This window comes from Serinus canaria, chromosome 6 (assembly GCF_022539315.1).
Source record: "Serinus canaria isolate serCan28SL12 chromosome 6, serCan2020, whole genome shotgun sequence".
Classification (NCBI taxonomy): domain Eukaryota; kingdom Metazoa; phylum Chordata; class Aves; order Passeriformes; family Fringillidae; genus Serinus; species Serinus canaria.
In genome coordinates this window covers 29161977-29174302 of record NC_066320.1, presented here as the reverse complement: position 1 = coordinate 29174302, position 12326 = coordinate 29161977, and the positions used below count along the sequence as shown (strand labels likewise).

The 12326-nt window shown below is 39.2% G+C and overlaps 1 protein-coding gene across 2 annotated transcripts in view; it reads left to right on the top strand.

Annotated features, from left to right (window-relative positions):
• The first annotated feature begins 2627 nt into the window (after positions 1–2627).
• The window catches only part of FAM204A (family with sequence similarity 204 member A), a 16437-nt gene continuing 6738 nt past the window's right edge, over positions 2628–12326 (top strand). Inside the window, exons 1-6 of one of the 2 annotated variants that reach the window (XM_018910586.3) lie at positions 2628–3037; positions 3154–3465; positions 4369–4459; positions 4985–5018; positions 5602–5701; positions 7396–7485. In XM_018910586.3, the coding sequence (XP_018766131.1) occupies positions 3232–3465; positions 4369–4459; positions 4985–5018; positions 5602–5701; positions 7396–7485 (549 nt within the window). In that variant the 5' untranslated portion in view covers positions 2628–3037; positions 3154–3231. Of the gene's footprint in view, positions 3038–3153; positions 3466–4368; positions 4460–4984; positions 5019–5598; positions 5702–7395; positions 7486–12326 lie in introns of both variants that reach the window. The other variant, XM_009087148.4, reaches the window with a different exon arrangement.

Sequence of the window (12326 nt, the reverse complement as noted above, 5' to 3'; positions counted from 1 at the left end):
AAAAGCACCCAAAATACATCTGACAAAGTACACTATCAGAACTGGCACTCATGGTAGTGTCTATAAATATCCCACAGCAGGTAAAGGAAAAGATAAAGATGGATAAAGAAAAAATTGCCAAGAACCTGACAAATCATAGAGATCCTGGAAGGTTCAAATTAAACTTGTTGTTACATTTAATTGCAGCAGTCCTTCCTTCTAAAGTTCAAGTCATTTTTAATAACAGCATCAGAAATATCTAAGCTGTAATTACTGTGGTGTGCCAGTTTGATGTTCCACAGGAATCTCAAAGGCATGACTCGTTTCATTCATGAGAGTCATTGCTTGGCAAGCCTCCAGGACAGGAATTTAAGGGAGAAAGGAAATTAGATCAGTTGACCAAAAGGAAATAAATCAGATTATTTGAATATTTGCTCAATGGGGAACAGAAAATTGCCATCAGAAAAAGTTAACACTGAGTCAAGTGTTGGCCACAATAGCAGCCCTCACAAATTTGATCTAGGGACATCAGGGCTGGTCACAAGGTTGTGCTGCCTTCTATTTTCTTCTGCAGATAAAAAGACTTCACACATTATTTCAACACAAAAACCCAGCAGTAAGTTGCAAACTCTGATAAGTAGCCAGCAAACTCTTTTGTAGTTTCATCAAGCACTTACTTTGTGAATACAAACACTTCTGGACTGATGAAAGTCCAGCAGGAGCTCTTGCCACCCTTTTTCCTATGGAAGAACCTGTGAGAAGTCAGAATTTTTTGTGGAAGGACTGGAGAATACCCTGAAAATGTGGCTTTTAAAATGACAAGAACATTTAATTTGTAATTATAAAATGCAGTTAATGTGGATATTTGAGCATTTCATTTGTATGCACCATCAGTGCCATTCTTGCTACAAATTGCTAAAAAAGGAGCATGATGTTTGGATACAAATTGTGTAATGAAATTAAACTTGCCTTCTGAAAATGTATCCCTACCAATCTTATATATTTACAGGTCATAAAGATGCCATACACCTTTTCATTTTTTGAATGTGTTCAAATTGGGTCACATCATGCAGCCTAATGGTCTAACAACTCACTAGAACAAATGAAATGAACATCCAGTATCAATACAGTTATTAATTACCAGTTATCTGTGTACCAAATACAACCAATTATTCAATGTAAATAAAATAACTCTCTTAAAAATTGATTTCCCAGATGAGAGGAAAATCTAGTTAGCAAGCTGAGTGTGAAATTTACATGTAGTTCATGAAAAAGTGATTACTTACGGAATTAATTGATTTTAGAAATGAATCTGAGGATGTAAAATTATGGCATAAAGGAAAACAATCTGAAGATCTGAATTATGTCCATGAGAAAGGCATTTAGTTTTCCCTTCCATGCACAGCCAATCCCAGAAGCTGGGATCAACCAAGAAATCCCTACTCATAGCCATATTCCCAATTATCCACCTTCATAACCCTTGAACCCTTGCCCTTTTCTCATTCCTCTCTTGTTCGTCCACAACTGGGTCAAGGTGTGGTTTGGAGTCAGCAATTCCTTTCTCAAAAGTCTCATTATCATATTGAGATAAAGTTTTCAACCAGTCAAACTGTCGCTCAAAAGTACATCTTCTCACAGATTATTTGGAGGATGGGAAACCTGAAACCTCCTGTCTTTGAGACACATTCCAGTGCTGGTGATGTCAGCCCTGTCCCTTCATCTTTTCCTTGTGCCTCCCTTCCCGCTGCTCCTTCTGTGCAAGATGTTCTTGGTGAATCACATTTAGCTCCTAAATACCTGCGTGGTCTGCCTCACCTAGGAGAGCTGAAAGGACAAAGTGTAACAGAATCTTAGAGATAAACAATTGCTTTGCTCCGCACAGACTTTGCATTTTTGTGTTTTCTTTCTTTACCGAGGCACTACCGGGAACTTTGGAAGGGTTTTTCAATTCTTGAAGAGTATGCACCTCATCATTCAGTCCCAGCAGAAACATTTTGGTGTGGCTTAACTGCAAGGTTTACTGTTGGAAGAGATGCCATATTCTTTTGTGGCAGCAAGGATTGCTGTACAGCTTGATGTTTGTCCTTCTTCTGAAAGAAGCTCCAGGCTGATGAGGAGCAGCTGAGGGAGTTGGGGGTGTTTAGTCTGGAGAAAAAGAGGCTCAAGGTGGACATTTATCTCTCCGAGACTCCCTGACAGGAGGCTGATGCCAGTGTGGCATCAGCCTCTGCTCCCAGGGAATAAGAGATATGGTGAGAGGAAACGGCCTTCTGTTGCATCAATTGAGATTGAAGTTGGACATTAGGAGTAATTATTTCACTGAAAGGGTGACAGCAATGGAAAGGGCTGCCCAGGGAGGCGATGGAGCCACCGGCCCTGGAGGTAGCCCCAGGAAGGACTGCATGGAGCACCCGGTATCATGGTCTGGTGTACACAGTGGCGTTGGATCATAAGTTGGACTCCGTGACCTCGGAGGCCTTTTCCAACCTAAATGGTTCTGAGACTGACACCTCCCCGCCAGCACACGCTGTGCCCTCACAGCACCGCCCGCCATGGCCGCCCCGCCCCGGGACACCCGCGGACCCGCCCCGCCCCGTTGCCATGGCGACCGGCGCGCCCGCTGATTGGCTGCGCTGCCCCGCCCAATCCGCTCCCGGGGTGTTCCGGCGGTGCCAAGATGGCGGCCAAGTAAACACGGCCGCGGGCGGCGGCGCTGAGGGGGCTCCGCGGGGCTCCGGGGCACGGCGAGAGCTCGCTGCCTTTTCCTAGGCCGGTGTTGAGTCGCGTTTCACTTCGTCTCGCTGCCTCCGCAGCTGGCTCTCCTCGCTTCTCCGGCCTGCCGCCTCCCCGCGCCGGCTCTTCCCTGCCGGGGCCCGGGAAGGGCAGGTGGCTGTGCTGTCCCGGGAAGTTGCCCCTGTGGAGGCGTTTGCTGCAGTGTCGCCCCTAAACTGAAAGGAGCTGTAAGCAAACGCATAGGGGCACAACTTTAATGGAGAAGGAGTGGGAGAAAAAAGAGTAGTCTCAGCCTCTGTAATCAAGTTGTCTTCTTTCTGAAATAGTAAGTATTAGGACTTTTATAACGTACTTGTCTAAAACACGTGGTGATATTTGTGTGGGAAAAGCAAAAATGTTTCTGATGACGTGTTTTGCTGTTTCTGTTTCTCTCTTCTGCAGGTTATTTTTGTGTTGGGATGGGTAACCTGATGTCTTTGCAGTGACTTGAAATAGTTTGGACTTTATATAAACTGGAAGATGTGGAGTGGGCTGTTACCTCCAGGACTGAATGAAAGTGATGTTGATCTGAGTTCTGATGATGGAGACGAATCACTTGATTCCTGTTTAAAGCAAGATGCAAAAGAAGACACTAAAAGTGTTCATGGGACTGGACAGGAAAGTAATGCCAGCAGTGAACTTCTTGTACCAGTGACAGATGAAGAAGGTGAATCTCAAACGTGCCCTCCTGGAGTTTCTGTAAATATCTGGAATGTATGTATCATTACAGGTCTCCAAATGAGCATAATGCACTGTTGTCATGTGGCTGATTTTTAGAGCAAAATAATTCACTGTTCAATAGTCAATATACAAACCTGAAATTGGATTAAATATGATTGTTTAAAGCAAGGTGAACAGGAATTTAGGAAGGAAGTGATTAGGTGGTAGTTTGGTGGTGGTTGAAAGCACAGCAAGGAGTTGCCATAATTATACTGGTCCATAAAACTTGTGTTTTCAGTGGGTTTTGGGCTCTGAGCTGCTTGGTAGGTGTTTTCTGCATTGGTAAGGATTTACAGCTCAGTGTTTCATACCCAGGGAGGGGAGGTGTGCCCTGCTGCTTGCTGTAGGATTAACTGCAAGCATTCAGACTCAAGAGTTCCTTATAACCTCCTGATTTTGCAGTTGCATGTATAGACTGGACTAAAAAAACCCCTTAATAAAACAATGTGTTTTAGGCTTTGGATTCAAAATAAGAATTGGCAAAAAATAGTTGCCTTCTTTCACCCCTCAGTCCTTGTAGGTAGCCTGCTGTGCAAGGACCATGCTGTCACTAATTTGTGGATTACAAACTACCAGCTAGGCAATAAAAATACATGGTATAGCTCAGGAGTGCACAACAAGCAAAAATGTGTTCTGTGTCATGTCCCATGGGAGAACTGTCAGATCTGAACAGTCCTGGGATGTAGGGAGGGCAAAAAGTCAGAGAGAGGTGATGAAAGATTAACACCAGTTCCAGTTTAACACTGTCAGGGTCCCATGGTCTCAATTTATAGATTGGGATGATAACAAGTAGATAACACAAGGCACTGTGGGTAATTACACATTTCTCTATGTAATTTCTTAAAAATGGGGGGGGGGGGATTGAAAATACTGACTTGGTTCTTCATAATTTTGTAGAAATTTGTGGAGCTTCAGAAGAAACACCGGGAAATGAAAATGCAAGTGAAAGAGGAAAACAGATGCCGAAAAAGAAAGCGCCGCCCAAAAGGTGGTTTTTTAATGATTAACAGAATTTATTTTCCAATTGAATTGGTATCAATACATGCTGTTTTGGGGGTATTTTGGGGTTTTGAGGTTTTCTTTCTTGTGGTTTTTTTTTTTAATGAAGAATTGCATTCTAGTTGTTATCTAGGATTTTATTTTTCTGCGTGTATGCATCACTTGCAAGGTTGTAGTGAGGTTGTAGATAGATTGCTACATAGAATGCAAGTAATATATTTGTCCTCTTCTTTTAAAGGAGGCAGAACTTACTCAGTTAATACTGATTTATAATGGTTAAGTGTTTTTCAGTAGTTCTACAAAACTTACTTTTGCACATTCTGGTTAAACCTTCAGAGATATGGCAGGAGTTTATAACAGCTGAGTGGTTTAAATCCACATGATCATTGGGTAAAAAACCCAGTGTTGCTCTTTCAAAGGAAATGTGACCAATTAGAGCTCTGTTAAGTTCATTGGATGCTGTGGGGTATCACTGTGTAATGTTGGATTTTTTTTTCTTTTTTTTTCCCCTTAGCAAAACAGAGAAAGACCGATGAAGTGGCTAAGAGGTATAACCAGGTCAATGGGATTACCTGAGGTCTGTTAGTAGCAGGCAAAACTCATTATAAGCTTGACCACATTCATAGCCAAAGCCTAGCTTTGAGCATTGTGTAAAATATCTTAAATTTGTTCAGTGTCTCTGTTGGGCAGGCTGAATTTGTACTGGTGATTGCTTGATGGGGTGTTATTGCTTGATTTTAAAAATCAACACTAATGTATCATTTAATGTAACTTTTAATATACTTAATGCTCTTCCTACTTTCTTCATAAAAGCTCCTGTTCAGCCTGCTCCTTCCCTTCTTTTTCCTCCTTGGCAGTGCTAGATTTATGGTTAGACTCAATCCTAAAGAACTTTTTCAACCTAAATGGTTCGATGATTCTATCAGCTTGCTTTCAAGATTGTGAAATTACACTTATACAAAGGGGGAGCAATAATTAATTTCACTTTTTTTAAAAACTGAATTGGTAAAAAGACCATGTCTGCCAAATGGAAGAGTTTATTTTAGCTTTGAACAGGATATTACAAGTTGTGGAAAGGGAAGTGGTTATAGTAATGACTTGTTTGTTTGTTTGTTTGTTTGTTTTTAGTAGTCAGCAGTTGGAAAATGAAGACAAATGGAAAGAACTTACACAATACTTTGGAATCAATGATAGATTTGAATCACCTGTGGACAGCAGGGCTCCACAAAAGGTGACTGTTATTACAAGGGCAGTGCCAGCTTGTGTTTGGCAGTAAAAAACTTGTCCTTAACTCAGATAGGAAACTGAGGCTGTTTGAGGGTAAAGGATCCGGTCACTCTGAGGAAGGATGGTTTTGTGAGCTTTTTAAATGAATGTCCTTGAATGGTTGCTGTGCTTTCTTTTAAGACAGTATCCAGGCTTGTTTCCTGTCTGGTTTTGTTTTTCCTGTTTTGAGAGACAGAACACTTCATGTGCATTGTTTGACTTTTCCTTTTGTTTTGTTTCATTGTTTTTTAACTTCAAAATGTGTCACGTAAATTCTTCATTTGACACCAGTGGCTACAAGAATTGAAGGTGCAAACCTAGCACACATTTTGACTGGATTCATAACACATTCTGTTCACAAATATTACTGTATAACTAGTCATATATGAAGTAATTGGTACACACAATGGATAAGTTAAGAATCTCACTACATTGGAAGTTTCTGGTGGTGCTGTTGGCTCTATAATATTTCTTATAAAGGTCTCTGTAAGTTCTGTTACATGAAATGTTCAGTTAACTTCCTTTTTGATAATTTTTGTCTTTTTCATTTTTTTAAAGTAAGTTTCTACATGCAGGTCATGAAGATTTGTTTGCTTTTTACTTTTGATGGCTCTTTAGTTGTCATTGAAGTGGTCAGGGTAGATCTGGAATGAGGCCCAAAGTGTTAAAATGCAGATGTTTCATTGTAATTTCAGGGATATTGTCACTAATGGAAGATATGTCTTGCTATTTTCAGAAAAGGCATCTTTAACCGAATTTTCCATCACTGCAGATTCCAATTGTGTATTTTTTTTCATCTACCACCTGAAATAACTCAAGTGCATTGTTTGCAGATCACTGTTTCTCAAGAATTCCATTAGCTTTTTCCTTTTTATCTCTCAAAAAGTGTATGTTATGGAACTGTCAAATGTGTTTTCTTTAGCTTACTGATATTTAAAATCAATGAGGCTGTAAATGATCTTTTGTTATGAGAGTTAGGTTTTCTGTGAAATTCTGAAGTCAATGCCACCTGTCTGTACTCCATAAGAAATTTAAAACTATAATTTCCAGGAAATAGTTGCTACTTATTGTTATGTTATTCATAAGGGTTGCCATTAAACAAGTTATGTTTACCTCTGAAAATAAGAAAACAGCCTTTAAATCCTGAAGCTTTTTCGTAGTTTTCCATAGGGCTGCTAGAATTTTTAATTTATTAGCACAGTGGAGTGGCTTTGTGCCAGAACTCTGTTTTTTGGGTAAAGATAAGATCTTAGAACTGTAACGATACAGTGGTAATTGCCATTCTTCATGTTACCTGACACATATATTTCACATTTTGTTTAGAAAGCTCCAGGGATGGAAGAGATAAGCCAGATCTTCAGATGAAATTTTATTGTGACAGGCATAAACTAGCCCGTGTAATTTTTTTAACCTATAGTATTATCCTGCACATAAGGTGGAACTAATGCAATGATTTGTGCTCAGGCGGCCTCTCAGTGAATTCTTAATTATACTGTCCATTACAATACACAGACAGAGTGATTTGTGGAACACAGAAATTACAGGTTTATGCAGTGTCTTAAAGAATTTTATGAAAGAAATATTTTTAGAAAGGAGGAACTCCCTTTAAATATGTTCTTTTTGTTCTAAAGGCATTTACTTTTTTTTTTTTTCCCCTAGTCTGGTCTTGAACTGAGCATAGAGAAGTGTGTGGCTGAAGGTGACATTGCCAAGGCTGAGGAGCTGAGTGACAGATTAGCCATTCGTGAGGTAAGTGGGCTGTTAACAAAAACTCTGAGGGGTCATTGAGTTTTGCACATCTGGGCTGAAAGTGTCATGAGTAGAATAGCATTGAAGGTTGTGTGCAGCATCTTTCCTGTTTCCTGAGCAGAATCAGTCAGTGATAGAAGGACTTTGCTGCTGATCTGGCAATGCTCGCACAGCTGTAGCTGTGTTTAAGAATTGAAAATACATCCATGAACTCTCCCAAGTACTTGCTTTAGAGCCTTGCTGCACATTCCACAACTCAGAGGAGCTGGTATCTGGTCTTCTGTGTTGAGCTTTTGTTTTTTCTGTATGTTGCTAGCCAGGAGGACAGGAGTAGGAATTTCCCCTTCATCTCAGTTTCCTGTGCCTCTTAACTTTTTTTGCATTACTTCTCCCATAAGCTTGGGAAGCCTGAAGACAGGTAGAGATTTAGCAAGCCTAGAGCAAATAAGGACATATGAACCCCAAGTTGTGTGCCAGTACTTGTTTTTCTGTGTGTTTGTGGTCATGAGTTGATGGCTGGAGGAATTTTGAAGAAGAATGGGAGTAGATGGTTGTCTCTCTGTACCACTGCTGTAGCCTTAGAATTGTGTTAGATATTGTTTTCTCATTGTCATAATTGTTCAGTGTATAAATACATATCTAAAACCAAGTGCAAAGTAACAGGTTTTTCAAGATGTTGTCTTGATAATTGGTGTAGCTGAGTAATTTCATGAAAGCTGTGCTCTCTTTGCCACAAAAGTGGGAGAAAAAAAATCTGTATGTACAGGTCTTAGTGAATACTTAACACTGGTGAGGAATTTATCAGATAGCTCTGGTAACTTCATCTAAGAAATTGTTCAATTTGTGCACATAGAGTAGGTGGTAGCAGCTGAAATCCACAGAGGCTGTTTTCCCCACTGCTAGTTGTGCATAGGGGAGTAAATGGAGAAGCAAAAATTAGGTTAATAAAATAGTTTAACAGTTTTAAAGCCAGGTAAGGAAAAAAAAATACTATTGCAGTGAGTGGAGAAGAGGTCTTTTTAAAGTCATCTGAGTAGTATGATTTAAACTATAAATCTTCTAGATAGAGACTAAAAAATAATTATATAATGTTTTGCTTTCATTCCTTTATCTTGAATATTCTTCCATCTTCAGAGGTAATGGCAATTACAGAAGTAATGGCAGTTTTCTGTCCACTGTATATGCTTGCAAAATTCAAAGGTATTAGAAAAGGATTAGGAAAGCAAAGACAAATTTTAGCTGCTTCTCATTCTCATACAAATATTTTAAATGTTACTTAAATACGGTGTTTTAAACTAAGCTTTAATGTAAAATTGCAGATTTAAATCTGTTTAATGCAGTGTATTACAATATTGTGATGACTTTAAAAACAGACAGCTTTTGAAGTGGGAAATACAGTTCTTAAGGTTCTCTGAGGTTAGGTAAAAGTAACTGTTCCTCAGTGAGTGTTCTTATAAAATCATTAAACTCCTCCATTTAGTCACTCAGGGCAGTTGCTAATGACTAGACTCTTATCTGCCTTGTCACCAGTGATCACAAAACTTCAGTCTGCAAAGATAACAGCTATTGACAGTGGTAGGAATGTGCCCTGATGTTCCCTTTAAGTCTGACCAGCTTCTGACTGTTTTATTACCTTTCATGTGTACAACATGAAAAATACTTGCTGTTCTCCTTCACAAATGTCATTATCCCATCTCCTCTAAAGTGGTTGGAGTATTATAATCAATAAAACATACTGAGGTTCTAGTGCAAATTGTTTGACTATAAAAACAAATTAATGTAAGAAGTTTTAAGGTTTTGTAATATTTATGATAAACTGTTATCTGATTTTGGTAGCCATGGGATTATACAACATCTAGCATATCCCAGGTGCTCCAGCAGTGTATTATTATTTGTGGAACATTAGCTCCAAATTGTTGACTTTCAAATATTAGCATGTTGTAATTCTGAAAACAAAATGCTTGAAACATTATTACTATTCACAGCCTTGACTTGGTTTTGGTTAAGTGGGTTTGTCTGAACAAATAATATGTTGAAAGAAGGAAAACTCAAATGACTGGCTTGATCTCTCATGAGGAGTTCTGTCGAGGCAGAATCCATGTGAATTCACTGGGGTTCTCTGTTCTTGTAGAGATCTGCTCCATTGCTCACTGCAAGGTTTATTTTTCTTTGTGATTTTCAGAAGCTTTTTTTTAATGGATCCTTTAAAATACTTTTTTTTCCCAAGGAAATTCTTCTAACAGTGACTGTTTCAGTGAAGAGCTATAAAAAGAGGATTTGATTATGGAAGAGGCTGATTGAACAGTCATTGTTTTGTACACAAGTACACTTAATAAAAAATTGCTTTCATGTTGTATTCATTCAATTGCTACTTTTCTTCTCTTAGCAGTTTACAGAAATGTCGATTTTAATATACAATGCCTCTAAGAAGTGAGTTAATTTTAAATTATGTGGCTATTTGTATCCCTCTAACTTGCAAATGCAGCACAGCTCTGTGAGCAAGTCAGGCATGGAACTGCACTGTGGCTGTATTGAAGTACACCACTTCTGAAGTCTGGAGTAATAAGTGGATGAATTATTGTTCTTTTATCTCAACTTCATCTCTTTATGTATAGTTTTCATTTTTCTTGAGCGGTGTCACAGGGCTGGGGACAGAGAGTGTGTGAGAAACAGCTGTGTGGTGTTTGGGGTGCAGCCCCCCTTGCAGCCATGTGAGAAATGTTCAGTGGGTAGGTGTTCTTTTTGAAATCAGGTGTATGGGGTTTTAATCGGCACCATTTTCTTTTGCAAGAAGCAGTGACTGGAACCTGCTGATAAAGCTTTTGCTTTGAGGCACAGATCCCAGAGTTCTTACAGCCGTTTCCTGCCTTAATAAGTGAAACTAATTTTTGATGTATAACATTTATAAGCCTGTGAAACTGATAGGGCAGCTTCAGTATTTAGAAAAATGAAGCCAAAAATAAACAGATGATGAGTACAGACGGTAGAAACATGTCCTAAAAAGCAAAGGAATGTCAAAATGATGCTGTCAATATCCTGTCGTTGTGACACAGTGAGAAAAGGTTTTTTAAAATCAGATTCATTTAAAATCAGTGATGACTTAGGCAATATGCATAATCTAGCCGCTGTCAGTGCATCATGGAATTTTGCATTCCAAAAGCCTAAATGATACAGCTTTAAGGTTTTGGGGCTTCAGGTTTCCAGGTGGTACTTGTTGCAGGTTCTTTAAGGAAAATGCTACTGCACTGCATTAAATGAGCCTTTGGGCAATATGTTATTCGTTGTTTTCTTTGTTTTGACAAATACACACAAATGCTGATTTTAAAACAAAGCTTCTCAATCCAGGAGCATTCAAGGTTTTGGAGTGAGAATTAGAACTTGAACACCTCCTGCATGAGGCTGTATTAACTGGTGGCGGCATGGGTGGATTCATATGTAGCTTTTGGGACTGGCTGGTGTGTTCCCCCTTGTTTGTTGGCAGTTGCATTTCTATTATAAACATGAACTCTATGTATAACATTGCTGAATTTTTTGTCCAATCTCTTGACAAACCTCACTGCTGAGTGTTACCCCTTGTCTCCTGCTGTCAGTCATCAGGGTAGCAGATTTCTACCTGTGGCATCTTTGGCCATCCCCACAGCATGTTCTCTTGTGGGGTGTTCAGCTTCCCTGAGAGGTCTGGTGATCCTGAAGTTCTTGATTTTGTTATTTTATACACAAGTGAAGATTTTCCTGAAAAAAAATATGGGCACCTCTGCATTATGTGGAGGAGAATAATTTAGGCCTTCAGTAACTCTGCTCCTTCAGCTTCTGGCTGGAGCACCTCAGTGCTGTGATGCAATTACAAGATCAACACTGCTTTAATAAATGTATTGAGCAGCAAAATAATGCAGGTGGGTCATACTCCTTAATTCACTGTAGAGCTTTAAGCATAGTTAGACTGCTGAATTATTCCTACAATACCTGCAGTACAGTACTATTAGTATTAAAAAAATTAGCAATTCATTGCGGCATGCATGGTACAATATGCACAGTTAGTGTTTATTATTGTAATCCAGTTGCTGTCTTTGTTATCTCATTCCAAGGCTTCCAGCATGTGCAGAGTCCTTCATGTTTTGTAGTTGTGCTGTTCAGATGTAGCCTGGCATACCTGAAGCTGTTGTTTGGACATTGCCTTTAAGGATGACTTATTTCACTTGAGTGATGCCAATAGAAATGTTAATGTTGGGGTTACCCAAAAAAAATCTGAGCCTTTTAGATGAAAGGTATTAAGAGAATAAAGTTCATGTGAACACTTATCTGGGCTGAAATGACAAGATTTTTTTGGTGATGCCTTAGGGTGGGATAGCTGAGATCTAATAGTAACAGATACTTGGGATATGGAGCTGGGGACAGACACTTGGAATTATGTCAACTTCTTAATGCTTTGTAAAAATTTTTCTGGAATTCTATCTTGAGATGTCATTAAATTGTTCCTACTGTGTTGGTGGGAATCCACCTAGATTTCTTTAAAGAATAAATGTTGGTAAATTAGAGCACTCTAGAGACTGTACATAGCTGGATGTCTTTGTCCCTTTGAGTAAGGATGGTATCTGCAGATATCTGCTAATTTCACTCTGCTGTAGATCAGTTTCAGTCTGGAGTGATACTTGTAAAGATTATTTTCACAGGTAAACCAAAAAATCTTAAAAGATTCCCCACCACCACCCCTTGCATATATTTTTCCCCCTAGAGAAAGACATTTTATTCATAGTGTTTTTGCTCAAATCAAGGTTTGGTTGTATTCTGCAAAATGCAAAACACAGATTTCTTATGGCTCTAGTACTGTGAGAACTAATCTG